Source organism: Macadamia integrifolia, chromosome 8, assembly GCF_013358625.1.
Source record: "Macadamia integrifolia cultivar HAES 741 chromosome 8, SCU_Mint_v3, whole genome shotgun sequence".
NCBI classification, from domain to species: domain Eukaryota; kingdom Viridiplantae; phylum Streptophyta; class Magnoliopsida; order Proteales; family Proteaceae; genus Macadamia; species Macadamia integrifolia.
In genome coordinates this window covers 5,676,873-5,701,302 of record NC_056564.1, presented here as the reverse complement: position 1 = coordinate 5,701,302, position 24,430 = coordinate 5,676,873, and the positions used below count along the sequence as shown (strand labels likewise).

Below are 24,430 nucleotides of genomic sequence, written 5' to 3'. Positions count from 1 at the left end.
TTTTTTATTATTATTATTATCATATATAATTCAATAAGGTTATACGTAGTAATCAAGAGAAGAAAAAAAAAATTAAAAAAAAAAATTGAATTTGAGAAGAAAGATATACACATAAAACTCACTATGTACGCATTCAACCATGCTTTTTTGTTTCATTATATCTTTTATATATATATATATATATATTTTCAATGGATCAGCTGGTCGTACGAGTGAGCATCCAACATCTATCCTTTTTGTTTCTAAATATACCCATTTTTATCTTTATAATGGCAGAAAGAAGGGCATGTGTTAAATGCGAACTCATACAATCAAATGATTGTACAAGCAGTGAATTCTTTTTTTTTTTTTTTTTCCTTAGTTGCTAAACATAACCTAAGTATATACAATTTTGTGTCTTGTACACAATTGTAAGTGTTGCTATCGTTTCCGTTATTTCAACCCAGCATGCCCAGTACTTGCATGGACCACGTATAATGGAATCGACAAAATAGACGACCTAAAATGGTGGTGTTAGAACAATAAATTCATTTTGTATTCTAGCGAAACCAAACATATCTAAGACCCTCCATGGGTGTGAAACCCACCTTTGATGCCACACCCATAGAGGGTACAGATCTGTCCCCACCTATCCCCACATGGGGAGGTGATCCGGACTTGCTTCCATCTCTTCTTACTTTATTGATAACTACCCATGAACAAATAATGGCTTTCTTCATTCACGACACTTGTGATCTATGGCTTTCTTGGTGTATGACTCTCATGTCCATCAATTATTTCCAATTCCCATGCGCTTCACTCATGATCTAATAAACAGTTCTACCAAAAAACAAAAATCTAATGAACAGTTTTGCGAAAAGTCCTTCATTCCATGTTTTACTTGTTTGCCACTTGTCTTTGCAGTATTTCTTGACTTGAATTACACCATGTGTTTTCTAACCAAATAAAATAAATAAATTACACTATGTATTTCATATGAATATCTCCTTAACTATTTGTTAGTTATTTTTATTTTTTTTCTCTTTCCTTCTTTTTTACTCTTAATTTTAATGAGCATTTGTTAGTTGGTAATTCAATGCTGCTATTTCCTTCACCATCTGTGGGATCAAGTGTCACATCTCTTGATCATTGGATAAGAATCTCTTCGGTCGCGAAAAACTTTCCTAATGTCCTTTACGATTCTAATATACGTACATTTTAGAACATTTTGAGAAAATATGGACAATGGAATTAATGGCAAGGGAGAATGATAGACTAGCATTGTGTATTGGCATTATATACATTAGAAAGAAAAACACCCCCTAAGAGAGAAAACAGAAACTATGAGGGGACATATACATAAGATGTCGTGTATATATCGTTTCCCCTAAATGCAATTACTTTATGAAGTTAGTGGCCTTTTACACACACACAATAAGGAAAAGAGAGAGAAACCACCCCTCCCCCTTAATTGTGGAGCCATACCCTCTGATTGATAAAAAAGCAAACAGAACTCTAACTAATAAAAGAGGAAAGTAATATAGGAATCCACCAACATGCTAACTTTAGTTGTTTCAGACAAAAAGAAATGTCCCAATATTATCATGTGAGCACAAATTAAACACAGCAAATGGGCTTTGTAGTGAAGACTTACTTTTTTGTTTCCCCTTTTTACATAGTGAAGAATTATTTAAAGATTAATAGAAATAATAAATTGGAAAAATTAGAATATGATCAGTGTTCTAATCTAATATTATTAGGAAAAATGTTCTTTAAGCCGTTAACCCTTCCTCACATGAAATGACTTTACTATCTTCTTAGTTTGAAACTGTTTTGCCGCACCTTTCCCTTGGCGATCATTGTGGTCCCTTAAATGTTTTGATCTGAAGTGCATTAATTATTGTTTTATATTAATAAATAGATAGTTAGATATATATGAGATAAAATAATTGTAATATTGTAAGGGGGGATATCCTCTTGGGGGCATTGTTTCACGTTGATTAGTATCTTGTGGATTGCTAGCTCGTGCCTTCCTTCCTATTCAATATATATCTTCGGTGACTGATAGATGCTTCTGCTTAACTAATAGATACAACTCACTCTAATCTCACTTTTTCATCCATTAATCAGATTTGAAGATTAGTTTTTATTGATTTCTAAGTATTTAAACTGCACGTACTACATTATATGAGTGTTGGTGCGCTTGGAATCTAATTCCCTATCTATCCTGTCAGACAGAATATAGCTTTCCCTCATTTTCATGCAAAAAGTGGCCACTTCAATTCTCCCTTCTTCCCTACTTCCTGATCTCCCAGTAGAGAGAGAGAGAGAGAGAGAGAGAGAGAGAGTAACGTGGATAGATCTAAGCCATAATGAGATAATACTGCTCTAAGATATTACCAATAGTCTAATGGCAATATTATAGAGGAGGGTTAGTGTGGGCAGAAGAGGTGACAAACTAATCTTGTTAAACCTGCTTTTCCATCTCTCTCTCTCTCTCTCTAAGAATTTAATGAGCTGTTCTATCTAAATATTGAGAATCAGACAAAAACACTTCATAATCGTGCTCACGTACATGATTATATTAAGAACAAAGAAAGAGAGATTTCTAGACAGATTCCATATTCCATGTAACATTACTGCAAGCTTCCTTAATAACTTTAGCACAATGATTCCCTCCATCTATCCTCATGGTGTTCTCTCTCCCTCTTACTAGAAAAATAATACTTTGTTGAAAGAATGTGACAATCCAGTTTGTTTCAAAAAATCCAAAGTGGGAAGGGTTGTGATTCAAGCCGTTCTAGAATTGTTAGTTATTTTTGCATCGTAAAAGTTCCGTTAACCCGTATCATTATCTAATCATGTGTTGATTTTTAAATCAAATTAATTTTATCATATATAAAAAAATAAAAATAAAATATTAAAATTACTTTAAAATATCAAATTCTTTTAGAAATTCAGACCCTTAAAAGAAGAAAATATATATATATATATATATATATCAAGAAGTTTGACATGTGACCAAGTAAGAATTTTATTCTCTTATATATTATGAGATCACTTTCTATGTTACATAAATAGGTAAATGACAAAAACCTTTCTTGATTGAAAAAGGAAAAGAATAAGAAATAAATGACTAAAGGTGTTTGGTTCAAATTTAGGACAGCTACGACAGAAACACAGGGAAGGGTGCCCTGGTGCTTTTTTCCCGATTCGGTCGTAGCGATCTGAGCTCATTTCGCTATTAATTGTGGGCTTTTTCTAAGTTTGGTGGGCTCCTTTTGGAAGCCCACCCAACGGATTAAAATTAAAGACTTAAAAGCCCAACGGTTGCGCAGAAAAGCTGTCCAATTGCCACCAGGGACCTTTCATTTATCTGATCCATATCAGTTGAGACTGATCCCTCAATGGCTCAATCCAATATCAAACCATTAGTAAAGTATAAGGGTAAAATGGTCTTTTTAAAAAAATCTAATCTAATCTTGATCGATACCAATCTGATCCAGAACAATACCGGCTGAGAACATCCCAAGTTTCAAAACCCTGGGCCAGTCACAAGAAACCCAATTCGGTTTATGGGTTACAAGTTTATGGGCTTCAAGTTTGGTGCTACAAGTTTATGGGCTTCAGACCCCGAAAATTGAAGGACCCCACGACCACATGCAGCTTCCCAGGGAGAAAGTGTTGGGCCTTGTATAATACTTGAAATCGCTATAAGTTTATGGGCTTTAGGCCCCAAGAATTAAGGTACCCTCGCAAGGACATCTTCCCAGGGAGCTAGGACTTTCTAAAAAGTTTCACTTAATTCCATCATATGCTTTCTTCATGTTAAGTTTTAATGCTGCTTAAGTCTTGTATTCTTTTCTTTTCGTGTTTTATGTGATGGAATATTCATGAACTAAAAATATATATTCAGAAATACTTCTCCCTTCAACAAAAAAGCATTATGTTCTGGAACTACTATCTGATCTGGGAATTTCTTTAGCCTTAGTAATATAATATTAGCAAAGATTTTGTTGAGTGCATTGCATAGACTAATTGGTCTGTATTGGTCCACCGATTCGATAAGTAGAATGTAGGTATGATTAAATCACGACGGAAATTGCCTAAGAAAATTGAAGACATCTCATCTGATCAAGATACCTTTAATGCTTTCACACTAAAGGTTGCCGCCTTCACCTAATCATCCAAGATCATAATATACAACAATCCATTCATTTCTTTAGTAAACCTAGGGGATACAAGCTGTAAGAGGCATGTTGGAGCCAGTGAGTCCCTTTTGAGAAGTGTAGAGTGTAGACTATGGAAATAATTGATTATTTCCAAATCTATATCCTATTATTGGGGGCATGGTTTCTGTTCGGGAGTACGCATTTGCACCCAACACAAGGGAGCAAATTGACAATTGTGCCCCTCCTAGTCGATGCCCAGGTGTTGTTCTCATAGATTGGGGGGGGGGTGCTCTGGTGTAGAGGCCACATTTGTTGGATAGAAAAAGTTTTCTCCTTATTAGTTTTTGTAACTTACCTCTATTAATTGATTTAAGCCTCAAGATCTTATTTTGTCTTTTCTCATAAAATTTGTTACACGAAAATAACATGTGTTCATAATTATTCCCATCGACTAGTAGAGTAGTTGAGCATTGTGACATGTGCCGATGTTCCAAAATTAACCCATTTTTCCATCTATTTGAAATTATATTTGATATGGCCCAATTCCAACCATCCGTATCAATATCTTAGTATCACTATTGATTGAGATTTTGATACTCATTACAGTGGTTGCTATAATAATTTAGGCTATTTATTTGAACATTGAAATCAATTAATTTGGAGGAATTAAATAGACTATGGGTAAGAGATTGTGGGATCAATGAGAATACATACAAGACATCAACATCAATTAATTTTTTATTTCACAGAGAATGAGAGAACAATTTTACATCATTATGTCTAAGCGCATGACGACGTGACCACATCTTCCTTTTATCTTATAGAATAATGATAGAAACATAACTTACCCATAAACACATAACCCACCACTATCACCTATTAAAGTCGTCCACAAAAAAGATTGGCATTGAAATGGAAAGTTGTGAACAAAAAAAAAAAAGAAGAAAGAATGTGGACTTTAGCTCTATTTCTAGGCATTTTGTTTCCATAGTCAAAAAAATGGCCGTGCAATGCATAAACACAAGCGACTTTCTTCCCATAAAAAAAAAAATTAAAAGGAAGGGTGCGTTGGAAATGTTCAGGCCCATTAATGTAAATTTCGTTGAATTATAAAACCCAACCCATCACTAAAGCTGTACTAGAAACGCTGTGAGCCCCATCCATGTATATAAAAATACACTAACTCATCACCTCTCCTTCTGTCAAAAATAAATAATAATAATAGTAATAGTAATAAAACTCAACACCCTTTAGGGCCTTAGGCTTTACCAAACTCCACCCACGTGTTACGCGTGATCTTGACCGTCACAATAATTTAATTTGATTGTTTATATTAGTTAAAGGCATTTTTTGGGAGCCATGAGCCTTCATATATACCGATCGGACGATCCACATGGAAGGGTACTGTCCTCCGCAAATCTTATCACACCCGACTTTTCAAAGATTCTAAAATAGTGGGTTTTGATTAGGGTCCACATCCTTTGATAAGGGTTGTCCTTTAAGCCGACTGGGTCCCAATTCCCAAAGATCAAGTTCAAGTGTTCAACTAAGAAAAACTTATCTTGGCAGCTAGCTGACAAGTCAATGTCAAAGTCTGGAGACTCTGAAAACATTGCTATTTATATTTTCTAATTAATGAATTAGTTGGCTGTCGCCGCTATCCGTAAAAAAAGAGTTAAAAAACCCAGATGGAAATGCATTATAGATTGATTTACAGATTGAATTACGCATCTGGTTCTGGTCTGTTCTTGTTTCTGCAAGATCCATCCACTCACACTGCTTCTTTCTGTCCATGGAAGCTGCGTTCATGGAGGAGGTGGAGGCCGAGGAGGGTTTGGTCGATAATGAAGCTGCTTTAAAAACTAGGCCTCGCTCGAGAACTACTACTTCTACAGCTGTTACCACCAGTGTTGAACCAGTTAAGGGCATGGAAGGAGATGGGTTTCAACAAGGAGGAGGAGGAGAAACAGAGAGGAGCTTTGAACCAGTGAAAGCGATGGAAGGAAATGGGTTTCAACAAGGAGAAGGAGAAACAGAGAGGAGCGTTTACTTTGAAGGAAATGACAACAATGGAGGTAATGGATCCTGTGATTCTGAGAGAATCCACATTTGAATTTTGAAATTGCTTCTGTTGCCGCTCTGGGTTTTGGTTTTCTTTGTGGAATTATAAAACTGTTGTGCTTGTGAGTTACTGTTGCTTTTTTGGATTGATGGGGTTTGTTCGTCTTCTTCTCTCGAAGTGAGCAGTATAGATTAGAGAGCCTATGCCCCAATGGGCCATTTGTTTAATCCGCAATGACGGAAATGCCCTTGATATGGCCCCGAGTCCCGACAGCGTTGGTCCTGCACTGTCGCTAGCATTTTGTAGTTTACCGGGGCCGAGGTTCCCTCTCTCTGTCTGTATTTTCATCCGAGATGTCGAGGATTCACGTCAGGGTTTCAAAAATGGGTGAATCGGATCGGGAATCGAATCCAATTCTAGGGTTTTTCAGACCGATTCAAGCCGGTTCAGAATCGTTGTTTTATTTCGTGAATATGGCAAATCTAGGGTTTTTTTTTTCCGACAACTGTCTTCTCTTTCTACCCTAGACGTTTTTTGGTGAATTGTGATAGAGAGACAGTTAGAGTTGCAGGTTGTTGGAGAGCTTACACGTTGGGAAGAAAACCTAATCTCTTCAATTCCTCTGTAAATAAATAATAATAATAATAAAAAAATCGACTCATGACGTAAAGATTCTTAAACATTTTCTGCAACTTCCACTTCAGCAATGTCTGGCTCCATCCCCACTGCTCTTGTCGAGGTCAATTTTCTTGCAGTGGCACCGTACCATAAGACTTAAAGTTCGAGATAGTTCAAATTGATAAGCATTAGGGACCGACCATCCATCTGGAAAAAATCAAGAACTTCAGTTTGTTTGTTGGCGGGTAAATTTCTAAAATTTTCCAGAAAATATGCAATTTAGAATGATAGAAATTTATTTTTATTCCGCCCTAAAGAAGCCCAGATCTGAACTTCCTTGTTGGCGCTCCATCATCTTCCTCTACAGAAGGAAACTCAACAAATTCTGCTCCATGTGTTTCTTATCCCATTTTCCTCAACCAGATTGATGATATTCTTGATCTTATGTGTAGTTCATGGCCTTTCACATTAGTTAACCAAAATTTGATTCAAATCTTCTCAATTGGTGGTGGTGGCGGTGGTGGTAGTTAATCATTCTACCACTTTACTCACTAACTCACCAAAGCCATCGCCCATCGGCCCAAAACAACCTACCGTACATATAGACACCACCTCCCCCTACCCCTCGGCCACCTGCTACACATTCCACACTGCAACCCTCGCAGCACTTGGGCGTTCCTTCCTTCTCACACAACCACCCTCGTAGCTCCTCTGCTTCACCTTGGGGACTTGTCTTATGCTGTAACAGTCTCCCTCTATTAAAGCCCACCAATACCTTCATCTTCCTGTCACTATCATCTACAGTTAGTCATGATTAATGCCAGAACTCTGCTTCTACTCTACCTCCAGATCCATATCTGGTGGTACAGTGGGAGAGATGTTTTGGAAGTCGCCTTTTGCTTTCCTCTAGCTCCTTCCTCTCCACCTCCTTCCTTCTTTTCCTTCTCTCTCCTCTTCACTTGAACTTCCCCAGACAAAGGATGCAGATTCTGATGATCAGGAGATTGTTCGCAGTTGGGGAGCCTCTCGACAGATTCACAATGATATAATCTATTCCGTTGAAGCCCATGAACTTGCACAGGTTATTCTACCAGTTCAGAGCACCGATGAAAGCACTCACCACGGTATCGTCCATGGTGGTGGTGGACGAGGTGATCGAGTACAGGGAAGGGAAGCTGCATAGGTGAGTGGGGGCAAAATTCTCCAATTTGTAGGGACAAGGTATTGCATTCACTATTTTGGGTAACTGAGTAATCTTGTAATTTTCCCACTAAAAAAACTTGGCATTCCTCATTAAAATAAATAAACAACTTAGCACGACAGCTTGCTCATGATAGAAGTCTGATCGCATAGCCTAGAAGAAACTCTTAATCCACCTTTAATGGATAGCTCAGAGCAGACCTCCCAATGATGGATTCTTTGATGTCTGCATTCTCTGTTGTTTAATTAATGAATTAGTTGGCTACCTGATAAAAAGCTCAAAAATCCACATAGAAATGCATTATAGATTAATTTACAGATTGAATAACCGATCTGGTTCTGCTCTGCTCTTATCTCGGCAAGACCCATTCACTCACATTGCTTCTTATGTCATTGGAAGCAGTGACCATGGAGGAGGAGGTGGAGGCGGAGGAGGGCTTGGTTGATAATGAAGCTGCTTTAGAAACAAGGCCTCACTCGAGGTCTACCACTACTGCTGTTACCATCATTGTTGAACCAGTGAAGGCCATGGAAGAAAATGGGTCTCGACAAGGAGGAGGAGGAGAAACAGAGAGGAGCATTTACTTTGAGAGGGGAAATGAAGATGGAGGTAATGAATCTTGTGATTCTGCTAGATGGCCTAGACCCACTTTTGAATTTTGAATTTGCTTCTGTTGCTGCACTGGGTTTTGGTTTTCTTGTGTGGAATTATAAAACTGTTGTGAGTTACTTTTGCCTTTTTAGATGGTTAGGTTTGTTTTCTCAATATGGGTAGTAGAGAACGTGAGATTAGAGAACCCAAGGGGCCACTTGTTTATCAACGATGATGGAAATGCCCTTGGCATGGTCCCAACAGTGTTGGTCCCACACTTTTGCTTGCATTTTCTAGTTTTCTCCAGGACTGAGGTTTCCATAATAATAGCTCCTTAATGAGATATAATCATATAAATCAATTGCATAATGTTTGATTTATTCCCTCTCCTTTTCTGTATTTTCATCTCTTGCTGAAGTTGCTTCCTTCGCTGCCTCTGTTGTTGCTGCATTTGCTACAACACACTTCTCTCAGCAGTTAACAGTGAGAAGCTACAACAGCATCATGGAGATTGATTTTTTATTGATTAATTAATTTTTACTCTTCCTACTAATTTCTATGTTGGGTATTAGCTGGAAAATGACATATTTGGTAGCTCTAAACTTTCTCTTCCAGTTCCAGCTTCACCCGAACTTTACAATAGTGCAACTTCTGCTCCAATCATGCTTATTTTGACCTAAGTAAAAGGGAAAAAGAAATTTTGTTTTGTTCTTTTCTGTATTCATCTTTCCCCTTTACATTCCTTCATAAGGTCATCATATGTTCAATTGAACAGAGTCCTTTAGCAAGGGAAACATTTAACTTAAACTATAGCAACTATGACCTTAGTTAGTGTTGGAAGTTAAAATCCAAAAACATACAAGTAAAGGAGCCAACATGCTTATTTATACAGTTGACAAACCACTGTGGACGACAGAAGACATCACACCATACATGACATCACGAATCTGAAAACATAAGAAAGAAACGGTGGGGCTGAGTTGTGCGGTCACTCTGCTTAAAATTGTAGACGCCCCCTATGGTGCAAACTGGATCTTTGCAAATTGATCTCTAACATGAAACAGCTCTTCTAGGCCCTTCCAGTAGATGTTGCACTCACTTACTGGCCCAATCTGGAACTCTAAAATGTTATGTTCAACAAATCAAGAGAGAAGACTTTGAAAACTTGTAATAATGTTAAAGGGAAAAACAAGATCAAAGAAAGTTGCAGAGAGTTAGGGAGAGCAAGAGAGCACTTCCAAAAGTGTCTCCAACGAGGTCTGGATGCCCTCTTTTTATAGAGGAGAGGTGCCTCCTGGACAAGAGACTTTTTTTGCGGATTGAAAAACAGAATTTAACCATTGACAGCTAGCCACCTTAGCCAGCTGGTCGACCGCCTCCTCCCAACAGTCAAAACAACACTCTCGGGAAACTTCATCCCTAATGAGTCATTGCATCTTTCAACCAAACTGTTATCTATATCCATTTGTAGCTGTCTAATTAGATCTCGCTGCTTAATTCCAGTGCTAGCGTCTTCTAAATATCTCTCTTTATTATGGTCTCTATTAGTACTGCATGTGTTGCACTTGGCCATGCTACCCGTTGCCTTTTAATGCCTCGACTTGTGGTGATTAGTTATGGCATTTTACTTGTCCGCAAAGAGACAGTTACTTGTGCATTCTTTTTGAGTGAAGGAATATGGAAATGTCGTCACTGCATTTGGACATACCAAATGGAAGGCCTTGGGGTTGACTGTATGCAGAAATCTAAAGGGCACCACAATGAGCCAATGACTTTCACCACTTTGCACGGATGGTGTTTTGGATTAGGATTTGAAGGTCAGTGATACCAAAATTTCTAGGACAAAGATGGTAGAAGTAAATTGTAAAGCTCTCATCGAGTTATTAATCAAGCAGAGTTTCCTAATGATGCCTTTTTCCTTTCTTCTTCAAGGTGACAATAATTGCCAGTCGTTGGTCATTTATGACTCAATGTATGCATTTCTTTCAAGTGTATATAAAATAATAAAGTTCAGTGTTGTATTCTGCATATTTTTAGCATGTTCATGCCTCCTGTTCATAATTCTCAGGCTAATGTTTCTTATCGCTTAAATTTTAGTATATTGAGTATACAGATTTATGGAGACTAAGCGATTAGTATATACAGATTTGTTGCCATTTTTCTGTTTCATCTGTAGCTCTTTTGTTATGGTTGTTGCATGATCACAAAATAGTGATGTTTATTTATGGTTGGCCACAGGTATTGAATCCAATGATAGGATCCCTGAGGAGATGCCAGGAAATGAAAAATCAGACTTCAGTATAGAGAAAGCCGACAGTCAAAAGAGTCTAGTTACTGGACATGGCCAGAAAAGGGATGTGAATCTTAAGGATAGCAGCCTCTATGATTTGCATCATCTACCTTCTGAAAAGTCAGAGTCAAGTTTTGAGCCTGTTGATAATGGATCAGGGGAAGATGCAGATGTTGCGCTATTAAAAGACAGAAGACAGGAAGTTGCTGAACTGGATGTTGAGAGGGTTATATTGGAGCAGGATACTCATGATTTGTACTGCCCCAACTGTAATTCTTGTATCACTAAAAGGGTTATTTTACGTAAAAGAAAAAGGACAATTCGACGCATTCATTATGATGCAAAGCGAGAGAAAATTGATACGGTAGTTAATTTGGATGGAACCAATGATGAAAGTCGTGAGGTAGCTGAATCTGTTCTGGATAGTAGTCCTGCACATCCAGTCAATGACTCCAATCGTGATACGGGACCTGATATATTTAGATGTTTATCATGTTTCACCTATTTCATTCCGACAGGTATAACCTTACTCTTTAACTTCTAAGAAATTTACTCTTTATTTGCTACCATCTTCTTCTGTGAATGTTGTCTTTTAACCAATATCACATTGTGAAAAATGACTGTTTATGATTGTGAATTAGGCCTTTTCTGTTTATGACTGTGAATTAGTCATTTTTTTGAATATGTATACTTGTTGAATATTCAAGGGAGAAAAATATCAGTAGATCATAGTGCTTGGCCCTGTACTTTGGCATCAGAAGTGAGCATGCAATTTTATTTGTTAAGGGTGTCAGATAATCTGTTTCCACATGGGACCAGGCCAGCCAAGGATTTAGTGGTCATGGTTCATTTGGTTTATTGTACGCAAAATAATGGGGATAATTTTATTGCTTTTTATGGCATTAATATCATATTTTATGTTGTATATGTTTTTATTTTACTATTTTATTTCTTTAAGTTTTTATTACACTTTTTAGTATATCCCAATTTTTACCATCTTTTTGTCATATTTGGAGATTTTATTTGGCAGTTAAGTAATTTAGTCTAGTTATCTTTCTGGATTGCTCCCTGCTTGGCTTATACCATTTCTTTATTTTTCTAATAATAAATTCATATACTCATAGAAAAAGTAAGAGTCTAGTAGGGTTTTCTTGGCTTGTTAGTTATCCTATAGTTAGGTTCTATAAAAATGGATTGATGCTCTCTACATTTTCTTCTTTTTTTAAGGGATGTGGAGTAAAAATTGAGTTGTTTTTGTCGGAAGTTCAAGCTTCAACAGTGAAACCCTATGTTGATTTTCTTTTCTCCTCTTCATCCACTAATCCACTAATCCACTAATCCACTACTTCTCTGACTCCTTCAGTTTTTTTCTAACCATTGCCTGATTTTTTCTGTTAATCAGAATATCTGATGTATTTCTAGTCTCATATGGTTTGAAACTAAACCTAATCTGATCTTAAATCCTAAGGCTAGAACTAAAACCTTAAACCTTTTCCTCATTTTTCTGTTTGCTAGAAATCATAAACCAGAATTATTTCATTCTTATCCTCTCGTATTCGGGAGTTATTATTTTTCTCTCCCACCTATCAGTTGTCATAGCCATTTGGAATAATGTAGAACCAGTCCCCAATTAGACAATTAGGACTAATTCCACAGCAGGATCTGATCTTGAAGACTTCAGGCAACACTTTAATGGAGCATCAACAGGGTACTCTTCTATGGATCAAACAAGTGTTTTGGCTGCAGAAAAGAACCCTCGATTGGATCTCAGATGTGATAAAATTTCAGAACTGTAAAAAGAAACAGAAAGGGAAAGAAGAAGAAGGATATGTAGGTCTATCACCTACTGTAGAGACCAAGGGCCTCTCACTCGAGCTTTCGATACCAGCATAAGAAATTGTATAGGGTTAGTCCCTACTCTTATATTTATAATAAGGCAAAACGATTACAACCAAACTCTCCATGCGTGGAGAGACAAATCTTGTAGATACACTTTAAACTAAAATCCCAACAATAATGGAAACTAACCTAAGTAAATTCTAAATAGAAACAAATCCCAATAGAAACCTATCTAATTAAACAGCTGTAGGAGTTATTGGTCTTCAATTTGTATTCATTAAATATCTTCTCAATCGATCCAGCGCACTTTTGGAAAATACTCCCTTTAATAACTGCAATCTCCTCTTTAATTCTGGAAATAAATATCCTTAAAACCGGGCAATCGATATCTCCTTGCTGACTAGATATATTTTCAAATCTCCAACAAATATGGTACATCGATAGCTGTCTTGGCCCCACAAAATCTGTTTTAGAGCAGAATCGATAGGCTTGAACTATATCATGGAAGTAACTGAATGAACTTTCTTACAACTCCAAAATCACTTTGGGAGGATAAGTTTGTCCACATGGCCTGAGGCTAAGCAAGTTTGACTATTTTCTTCATTCAACAGTTAGTAGATGTGAAAAGGCTACGAAGGATATGCATATAAAGGTGAGACAGGCCAGACCCTTCAAATACGATGGTGGTTTTTGACAATGGTGATGCATTGTTCCAACTCATTGGTCTCTTGATCAGGTTCTCTTGCCAAAAGCTAAATAGAATTTGACATATTATTTATAGCCTGTTTTTTTTTTTGCTTGTCTTTGTGCCTCCATTGACAAATTCACCTACAAAATTGGTTGGATGTCTAAATTGGGAACAGTGGACTTGGAGCTTTGTGATGGTTTCATGTCTAGAATATTCTCTTTGTTACTGCAATCCTTCTGCAAAGATCTCAGGGTTGAGAAGGTGATCTGAACAAGAGGAATTGGATTCAAAGGGATTAAAGAGCACAGGGGTGCACGTTCAAGGAGAGAATCTATAAATTAATATCATCATATCTTATTTACCTAAGCTTTCTGTGGCTATATGATATTTGGATAATGTGGTTCTAGTCACTTCTAAGTCACCTAATGGATAGGTTTCAGAATCTGACACTACACCAGAATCGCAGTGATGGAAATTAGGAACCAGAAACCATTAAATAGAGAAACCAAATAACTAACCAATGATTGGTCTGATTGGCCAGAAATTCTGGTCAATATTTAGCTTAGCATGGATAACAGAATATAAAATATGAGACAAATCCAGTAGTCAGATTCCAAGTTCTGCAAGTTTCCTTCCTGAAGCAAGATGTAATTCTAGGCCAACACAGAATCAGTTGCTAGGTTTTTAATGATTCAGAACAGTTTCAAATAATGGACTATTTTAAAGAGCATATAGCAGACTGTAACTTGAATAGCAATCAGAAATCATGCTTGAATAACCATTAACCAAGTGCAGAAAAATGAAATTTGAAGAGTTTGATTGTAAGTAGGATTTCTGAAATTGGCTGGAAAATAGAATCAGAATTCATGAAACAGTTAATCGAATTGATAGTATTTTCCAGCAGAAATCAGATTTTGAAATCAGCTTCTTCAATTCTCCTCTTGTTTCTTTTAAAGTTAGTAAAACAAATGATAAAACAGCAATTACTGGATTTATAAGACATTGAGTCATTGAAGGAGCTCTGTGGGTGGAGTGATGGTTGAGTGAGAGAACAGAAAAGTGGTATTGGATTCACCTGCAGCCTGGGCTGCAAATATGTGCTATTTCAAAATTTAATGAATTTCTGCTCCTTGTGGTAAGCCAATATTTTTCCAAACATTATTGACTGTTTTGTACTTTTGTTATGTGATTACCTTATACTCCATGACCTTATCCTACTAAAATGGTTAGAGAAGGATCTACTACATTTTTGACACTGTTTGAAATTAGTATACTTGGTCATTTCTTTAAAGATTTATAATTGATAACAGTGTAAGCCTCTTAAGATGGATTGGCAAGTTTGACCATTTTCTTCAATTCAGCAGCTCGTGGCTTTAAATTATTCCAGACTTCTGGAAATAGGGACGACCGTGAAAACATACAAAACCCTGGAAAGATATCAGCGAGGAACGTAAAATGGTTTTCCTCTTTCTTTGAGACGATGAGAGGAAAGAACACTGCTGAGCAAGGTAAATACATTCCATTTTTTGTTTTTTTTTTATAGGTAGGGAGGGAAGTAAGTAACAGCCAGGAGACTTAAACTCGAGACCTCCTGGTGAGCATGGGATTTTTGCACACCACAGCTCACCAACTGCACTAGACAGTTGTTGTTTTATAAATATATTCCATTTGCAAATTTTTAAAATACTGAAAAAAGCTGAAACCAAATCCTGCATGTGAGGTAGTAAAAATTTCTTCCTGTTACTGCTTATAAGTGCTTTCTGTTGCGGCTATGGTGGCATATGCCTTTCATTTTGTACTGAAATCGTCGAAGACAATTTTCACCCTTTTTCTTTCTCTGATAAGTAAGAACCACTGTAAAACACTTGAAGATAAGAAATATTAGTTCGACATCATAGATGAATATGAGATATGGTTTCTTATTATGGACGACTGATATCTCTTTCTCTTAAATAAATGTTGGGGCATGCTTGACCATCTTACCCTGCTGCATCTTTTGATTGTAGTCTTCTGCTGTCCTTTTTTTTTGCTGATAATACGTAGTACTCTGAGAGAACAAGGAAGAGAAGAAAACCTCTGAGAAGCTGGGGGAGAAGCAGGTCCTGAGTCTCCTGACTGTAAACTACCATATTGCAAGGTCATGGTTTCTACTCTGGTATAACATGGACATCCAGTTTCAAGCAAAATGATGCAGGAATGATACTACTGCTGTGAGTACAGTCCATTATCAGGCATCAGTATAGTGAGAAAAATTAAAATGAGAACAATGATACCTACTGAAACCAAGTATGATATTTGCTAAGTTGATTGGCACAGATATGTCTTCCTCAATGAAACAGAGTCCCAATAACTACTAGCTGATTAATTATATATATTCCCTCTTTCTATCTACTTGATTTAATTGAAATGCAGACTTAGGATCTGAAAACACAAAACCTAGTTGACTTGTAAGTTTCCTTAAACAGTGTTTAACCCTAATGATCCTGGTTTCCTGGGAAAACCTTATGCAGTTTACTTTGAGATATTTTAAAAACAAAAGCTTATGAATGGCATGAAGTGGGTCAAGGCATCATTGCAATTTGGGGTAGGGGAAACCACAATTTGTTCCTTATTTAGCTTGTTCTCTTTTGCATGAAAATACAGGCTAAGAAATGTCACACTTCAGTTTTGACCCAAAATGGTGCATTTTTACAGTAGCCTTAGTATTCTGTCACTCAAACCAGAAAAAGAAATTGGAAAAAAAAATGTCTATCTAGTCCACCACTATGCATCTAAGTGATAACTGCAGTTGTAGTGAATCCTTAGGTATATATAGATGGTTATGTGTTGCTTCTTTTGCATTCTCAGAACTCCCAGGATGAATCAATCCTTAGAGTTGTAGTCTAACTAAGGTCCAGTAGTAAATTAACTTCTAATATTCTCTTTTGCAATAAAAGAAGAAATATAACATGGTCTTCCCATTTCCACTTGACGTTAGGGTGTGGTTGACCATGGGCCGGCTTGCATGGACCTCTTTTTTCCTGCATTGAGTCATTTGAGAATAAGAGTAGGTGGGGTATTGAAACAGTTAAATTTCTGATTCTTAATTTGCATTTGTTTAGAAAGTGATCCACAGGGACTAGTATGAACTTCCTGCAGGCTGTGTCATTTGGTGTCAACATCTGTATTTAAAGGTTTAGAGAGAGATGAACATATGGGTGACATCCACATGTTGGTGACTGATCTAATGGTTATGTTTCTTATCTGTTGGTGGATATGTTGATGCAGGGGATATTGCAACTCAACCTGTTGAAGAAGATGCAGAAGCATTGAGTCAGACAGAATGTTTGCCTGAAACTCTTCCCAGCAAAAAAATGGATCATCTTTCAGATAAAGGAGTTCACTTGCCTAGTATGTCTCTTTCTCACTTCTTTTCTTCCCGATTTCTACTTAGTTTTCTGAAGGTAACTGGGTTAGTTCTGATAAGCTGAACTTAGGTCTATTATATCAGCAACAGTCACAAGCTTTTCCAAGTCTGTGAATGGTATGGCACAGGATTTAGCATGTTGGGGCTAATTATTGCTTCTCTCTGAATGAAAAACTAATTTCTTTTTTCATTGAAAAAGTGACAATGGATTCTGGGGAGAAACAAGATGGAACATTGGAAAAGATCAGTAAAGATAGCCAGGATTCTGAGTTCAAATGTAGATAATCCTATTTTGCCATCGCTTGGCCTGATATGGGTCACCTTTGGGATTGTCCTCTTCAGGTAATGACTTGTTGTGTTGTGATGAGGACAAAGGATATTATGGACCATTAATATCTGTTTTTAATCTACAATGATTCATTATTTCCAAAATATCCCTGGATTTCTCAGTTCTGGTCAAATTAGTAATTTTACAACAAAGACTAAAATTCTGTTGGATTATTTTCTCAAGGAAATTCTCCAAAATATTCTTTCTGAAGGGAGAGGCCTGCATCACTATAAAGTAGGTTTTGAGATGTTGAAGATTTGATTTTGGCCAAATGCTTGATCAGCTTAAGGTCCTGGAAGGTTCTAAAATCCTCATCAATTTCAGTATTAATGTGGCAGTCAATACATTCAACAGGACAATGTTGATCAGCAATTGATGGTGCTGTATTTTTCGTGGTTTTCACCTGCTAATTGAGTATTGGGTTGTCTTGTCTTTTTTATTTGGCTAAAATTCCTTTGCTTCTCAAGTCAGCAGCTTTATTGATAGCCTAATATTAACTTACTAGTTCTATTTTCTGGTGTTAACTGAGGAGCATGTGTAGATGGGAGGACATAGAGCAGTTTGGAGGGCAAGGATCCATGTAGCTGAGATTTTCCTGACTTGCTGGTGTTGTGCTTTTTTTTTCTTGGATGGATCCATGTAGCCAACCCCATTAAGTTGGGATAAGGCTGAATTTATTGTTGTAGTGGAATTACTTCTAGGACCATTTCCAATTGATGCAATTGTGAGGCCAACCATGGATGGGTTTGGATAGATCTATATTTACCTGCATGGACCATTTGAATATGCGACCTGGTGGGATATTGAAATACTGAGATTTTAACATAATTGGCATTTCATTTAGAAAGTGATCACTGGGAATATTTTGAACTTTCTGCAGGTTGTGTTGTTAGGTGTTGGTCTGTATTTCAAGGTTTAATTAGATGCGGTTGGCCTCACATGTTTCAATATTTGACTGCTGGCATGATCCCCTGCCTGATGAGTGTTCTGTCTATCATGCTTATGTTCCTTATGTGTTTCTGTTTGTTGTTGCAGTGGATGTTACAACTCAACATGGTGAAGACAAAGCATTGATACAATCAGAATGTTTGCCTGAAATTCTACCTGTCCAAGAAAAGGATAATCTGTCAAATCAAGGAGGCTGCTCACCTGGTATATCTCTATTGCACTTTTCTTTTTCCCCTCTTAGTTTGTTTCTTTTCTGAAGGTAAATCAGGTTAACAGATAGTGTTGACGGTCTGAAATTATGTTTGTTGTATCTACTTTCAGGTTTTCCAATGTCTGTGAATGGTGCAGGCACAGGATTTCAGCAGGTTGGGGATAAATCTGCCTTTTCTCTGATCGAAAATCCAACTTCTACATTCATCGGAAAAGTGGCAACTAATTTTGGGGAGAGGCAAGATGATACAACAGAAAATATCAGAAAAGGTATTGTCCAAGACTCTGATCAGCAGGTTGGGGGCAATTTTGCCTTCTCAGTGATAGAAAAACCAACTTCTACATCCATCGAAAAAATGGCAACTAATTTGGGGGAGAGACAAGATGATACAACGGAAAAGATCAGTAAAGGTATTGCCCAAGACTGACAACCCTAGTTTTCTATGACTTATTTTGTTGTGATGAGTACAAAGGGTGTGGAGGACCATTAACAGCTGTTTGGGATCTAAAATAATCCTTTATCCTAAGTTTTGATGTTTTCTCAAGTTCAGGCCAAAATTAGTCTTTTTACAGCAATAGCTAATTAATCCTTGGAGTCCTTTCCCCAAGAGGCCCATCCAAAATGTATTTTCAGGAAGTAGAGTCCTATATCACTAAAAAGTAGGTTTTGAGACCATGGAATTCATATGATGGATGAAAATCGTTTCAGATTATGATTAGATATGAAAAGATGCTTGACCTTAAGGACCTTGGTTAGTCTTCTCCATTTATCAATTTCAATATTGATGTGGTGTTAGACACACTAATAAGGACCAGTGCCCATCAACACTAATGGTGCTTTATTTTATCATAACTCTTAGTTTTAACTAACCAATTTAATTGTTTTGTGTTATTTTAGTAGTTCTTGTGGATAAGAACAATGTGCCAGTACAATCTCCAAAAGTTGTGACTGTCGAAGAATCTTATGCGACTGAGAGGATTAAGGTGTCAGCTGAGGAATTCCAGAAAGATGTGCGCCAAGTCACTACTACGACAGTCACTACTACATCCATGCAAGAAGCAGTGGGATTACCCGGACGTCAATCCAATAGAGGTACATAGTTAAGGGGAACATTTTGAATGCTATGCTTTCCAAGTCTTATCTTTGTTGCTCTACAAATTTACGGTTCATAAGCTATAATTTTAGATTGATCTATCTTGATTGACAGTCCCAACCCTAAAAGGAAAGAATGATTGATCTATTTTGATATCATTATGCAGCAGATGATGGTGCAGTATGTATTCAAGCTAATTAGAATATGCATAAACTTATTGATCTGTCTATCTTGATATCTTGATGCAGGAGATGATGTTGCAGTATCTATTCGTGCTGATCAGGATGTGCGTGACATTGGTTTAGCTGTACCAGGAAGAACTCATGAATGGGACATCTTAAAAAGCATTATATATGGTGGTTTAATTGAATCAATTACAAGCCTGGGTGTTGTATCTTCTGCTGCTGCTAGTGATGCTACCACATGTGAGTATCTCAAAAAAAAAAAAAATTGTTCAACTTCAAATGAAATCCAGTGGATTACGTTGAAGCTTCAACTCAACTTTTTAGCTACGAATTTGAGACGTGTATGAAGTGTTCCTGATATTGTGTTTTGCAGCATCATCATTATTCTTATGATGTAGAGATACCTTCTATGCCCACTGCTATAAAGAAAATTTCGGCTTATAGTATTAGGTAAAATCTATAGAAACTATTAATATAGTAGTACAGCAGTACAGCCTTCTAAGATGGAAGTGGCTCAAAGAGCTAACCTGCAACATTACAACACCAATCTTGAGCAAAACACGGCTACCAAAGGAATAATATTCCCCATATATGTTTCTTTTTGGATAGGTTCATCATATTTGGAGGCCGATCTGGTGATAATCTTTGGTGGGTCCCCTTACACCTGCAGGGAAACTGCAACCTCAAGTTCTGCTTTCTTAATATTGATGAGGACTGAAGCATCCATGAACTCTCTGGGTTTGCTTCAGTAATAAAAGTTGGTGCAGCATGAGTGAAAGATAGTGGACCCTTAATCCAAAAGTGCAGAAGGTTGGTCACTGCTTGTGAGCCAAAACGCTCTACGGATTGAATTTTGGGTCAACAACTGTCCCTGATTGCACATCCTCCCATCATGGTTCCTCTGCTGCTGTGCAAGTTGTCAGTCATGAATGCACAACTTCTATGGTTTTAGGAACGACTACCGTACAGTCAAGTGGAGACTTGTGCAGTTGTGATTATATTATTAAGAGTATTTGGTTGATTAAAAATAAACTTCTAGCTGGGTTATTAAACAATAATACCTTTAAGCAATTTAGTACATTAATATGTGGTAATAGGATCTTAAACAATAGGGGGGAATCTGACTTTAAGGTTATAATTGGGAGGGGGACAGTGTTATGTGAGAAATGTTGTAGGTAATTTGTATGTTTTTTGAAATAGTAAAAGTTACTTTTGAAACTTCTCAAGTTTTGAAAGCAATTTTATATGAAAATATTATAATTGAAAACCGGAAGAAATACAAATTTATGGTGTGCTAACTATAAACTTTAAACTCAATACACCCCAACCAACCCCCACAGTGCATGATCCAAGGATGTTCCAAATTTTGGATGTTTCAGAAATTCTGTTCCAATGATTCAATTCTGCTTAATTGCTGTACTACCGTTGATGCATTGAATTCCCAGGACTTGATTGTCTTTGTTGACTATGCTGCATATTATTTGATTAATCTATAATGAGGTGGCCTCGCCACGATAAAATCCCGTCAACGCAGGAAATTAAATATGTAATTTTATATAGAGTAAGCAAATATGCTGAAGTTAAAGCCATCTTCTTTCAGAAAGGTGAAACTGGCTTTGCTTATGAATTGAACCTCCTGTGTAAAAACTTATTGTTCCAAAATTCTTAGGCTTTCAGAAAGATTATGCTTTATGTCTATCAGTTACTATGTGAATTCTTGATACTATTTTTCCACTAGAATACATACCTTCTCAGGAAACTGAAGTTAAGAGGTCTCTTCAGGTTTGCATCTGCTATATCCGTAAAACAAATTGTCATGTTTGTTTCCTGCATACGGATATTTTCTGTTTTTCAATTCCCTCGGATATCTATACATGTATATTTTTTGGTTTTGAATCCAATATTGTTTCATGAGCAAAGTTTTATTTCTATAATTCTAGTCAGACTACATTTTTCTTAAAATTTCCTCAATTTCTGCCTTTGCAGTGAATATTGTAATTCTGGGATTGGCAAATCTAATGAGTGGATTCATCATCATTATTCACAATGTGAGTAATTTTCAAATATACAATTTTTTGATTTGTTGGAAAGTTATAACAAAGAAATAAAGGCATATAAAAGGTGCAGCATGTGATGGCCATGGCCGCCCAATATGACCAGAATACAAGGAATGAAATAAATATGCATAGCCCTGAGAAGCAACAATACAGGAGATATGAAGAAGATGGCTCATAGAAAATGAGAAGTTCATAGAAGAAGTAATAAATCTGATGTGTCAAACAAAATGTATCTCCAAAAACCACCTCGCTCTTACAAATTATGAAACTTAAATATGTTCGTCTCCAAGGCCATATATTGCCATTGCTAGTCAATAAGCTTTAGTAGTAAGGAAAAATAAATCTGTCTTGCAAACTAGATCAGACGTCCCGAAAATTGGCTGATCCAGCCATTACTGGCCGATCTATACCAGAATATTGGTAGGATCAGTGCCAGCTGATCCTAAGACAGATTGGCCAATACGGCTAACCTGATTGTAAAATTTAGCTAACCTGATTGTAAAATTTAAAACATTGCCTTGTAGGTCAAAGCATCTTGATGGTTATCTATTATTAGGTTACATGGCAGGTATGTGCGGTCTGAAAATGGGTAGGGAAGAGATAAGGGGGTGAAGTTAATTTCCATTCTTTACCCAGAAGTAGGAAAAATGGCAGGGCAAGGTAATAGTGACACATTTCAATAAGTATAAGAGCCAATACACTACCGAAAAAAAAAAAAAAAAGAGCCAACACACAATAATCTTGATACTATACCCACGTGTACTGTCTAGTGAAGAGGATCCACATGTGCTGCATGTACGACCACACCCATGATTGGCTACACGGGAGGGGGATTTTAGATGATTCATATACTAGTTGGGTCTCTCCATCTAACGGCTTAAGCTTTTGGGTTTGAGTATCCCTGATCATGGTAACCAACTGGATATGCAGGACAATTAACATGGTGTTCCTTTTCTTACTTTTGGATTTTAGTTATCCCTTTTCTTATTTTTGTATTTTAGTTCTCTCTAAGAATTTGTTTGTCTAGCATAATTTATGTTGCCTACATATCTGTGAATATGATTTCAGCTTAAGGAACTGAAGTATGATTACCATGGAGCAACCAGTGAAGCAAATTCAAATATTGATCGATACCAAGAAACACTCGGAAGGAGGGAAAATTTCCGATTGCATGCAATTGTCACACTGATGTCATACATTGCATTTGGATTACTGCCACCTGTTATATACGGCTTTTCTTTCCGTAGGAGCAACGATAAGTCATACAAGCTCATAACTTGTGGCGCAGCTTCCCTTGTGGCCATTATTCTACTTTCTATAGGGAAAGCTCATGTTCAGAGGCCACCAAAGTCCTATATCAAGACTATACTGCACTATTTGCTCGTTGGGCTGACAGCTTCAGGCCTTTGTTATGCTGTAGGTTTGCTGATCAAAAGGCTCCTTGCGGAATCAGGTTGGTTTGATACCCTTTTTGCTCCTTCAACTGCATTTCTGGATACAAGATCTACCTTTCTGGAAACAAGATCCATGAAGTCAGGATGGGCATACTATAGATAAGAACGTGTGGAACACATAGGTGGTTGGCACATCAGAATTATCATTAAATAAATAAATAATTAAGCTCTTTCATTGGTCAGCAGGTGCAAGTCCAGTAGAGTTGCAACTCCACCTGTCACCTGCGTGGTGGGGCTCAAATTTTTCTCATAAGTAGATTCTAGTCTCTTCTACTTACATGCAAGTTTTAGTATAATTTGACTTTGTCTAGTTTGAAAGTAGAGTGAAGTAAAATGGTGGAGAAAGGAAAGTGCAATACAATGTGAGTCATATGATATAATTTTCTTTTTGGTATTATGAACCCCCCACCCAAAAATAAACAAATATGAAACCTTAACCCCCATGAAGGGTGGACTCAATCGTTTCTCTCTGCTATCAAATGTGGTTGCTGTGTCATTGTGCTTATTCATCCCTCTGCCTCAAATCTCTGGATGGTTTACCTTAACATCTGATGATGTTTCACTGTATCTGTTATCCAAAGTTTTGAATCTTAAGGTACTAATAAGTCTAGACTCAGTCTCAACAAGTTCAAATCTCCAATGGCGCTTCGCAACTTCATTCGGAACACAGCACAAATACACTCACTAGTGATTTCTCTAAAATATTAAGTAGCTCAGAAATTAAGCAGTTTTGTTAGAACTAAACTTATGTTCCTAGTTTCATGATCTCAACTTACAATTTTATTGTTCAACACCCTCAATGTATTTAAGTTTACATTGAACGAAAAGCCCTTCCATGCTTTAACATGGTACTTTCAAAATATTTGTATTCTTCTTCTAGTTTTCTTTTTCTGGTAAAAAAGCAATCATATGCAGCAACAAAGGCAACCGATTTTTGGATTATGAGGTACATGTCACTTATTCTTTAACAGAAAAAAATGCGTGGGGTCGTTAATGAAAGTGCTCATCGTTAATTAAAGTGCTCATCATTGTTATTTACTCATGAGCAGATGATCTTATATGCCCATTTCCAGGTCAACAATGGAATTAAATCCATATAAAGTTCACATTTAACCCCAGAAATGACCAATTGATTTTTAACTGTGTGGTCTGTAAGTTATATGTAATGTACCATCCGTGGGTTGTCCAGATGGTTAGGGCAAATTGGAGATTGTGTGGATAGGCTCACGGTCCTAGGTTCGACTCCCCATCTGTGCATCTCCGATTTAAATGGAGACCGTGGCAGTGGGTTGCTGTGCTAGTCTCCAC

General features: G+C 37.0%; 1 protein-coding gene across 9 annotated transcripts; it reads left to right on the top strand.

The window, feature by feature from the left end:
- The first annotated feature begins 5,791 nt into the window (after nt 1-5,791).
- LOC122086380 (membrane protein of ER body-like protein) lies at nt 5,792-23,581 on the top strand. Of its 9 annotated transcripts, none has more exons than XM_042655156.1 (12): nt 5,792-6,226; nt 8,435-8,641; nt 10,297-10,440; nt 10,862-11,431; nt 14,802-14,948; nt 16,708-16,830; nt 18,210-18,326; nt 18,444-18,743; nt 19,234-19,425; nt 19,675-19,851; nt 21,598-21,659; nt 22,737-23,581. In XM_042655156.1, exons 1-12 carry the CDS (start codon nt 5,944-5,946, stop codon nt 23,223-23,225), a joined length of 2,811 nt encoding a protein of 936 aa, XP_042511090.1. In that variant the 5' UTR covers nt 5,792-5,943; the 3' UTR covers nt 23,226-23,581. The 9 variants fall into 9 exon arrangements, with proteins under 9 accessions (XP_042511090.1, XP_042511095.1, XP_042511094.1 ...); XM_042655155.1 differs by having other exon boundaries at nt 5,793-6,226; nt 14,805-14,948; nt 19,231-19,425; XM_042655157.1 differs by having other exon boundaries at nt 5,793-6,226; nt 18,471-18,743; nt 19,231-19,425.
- Nucleotides 23,582-24,430: the final 849 nt, after the last annotated feature.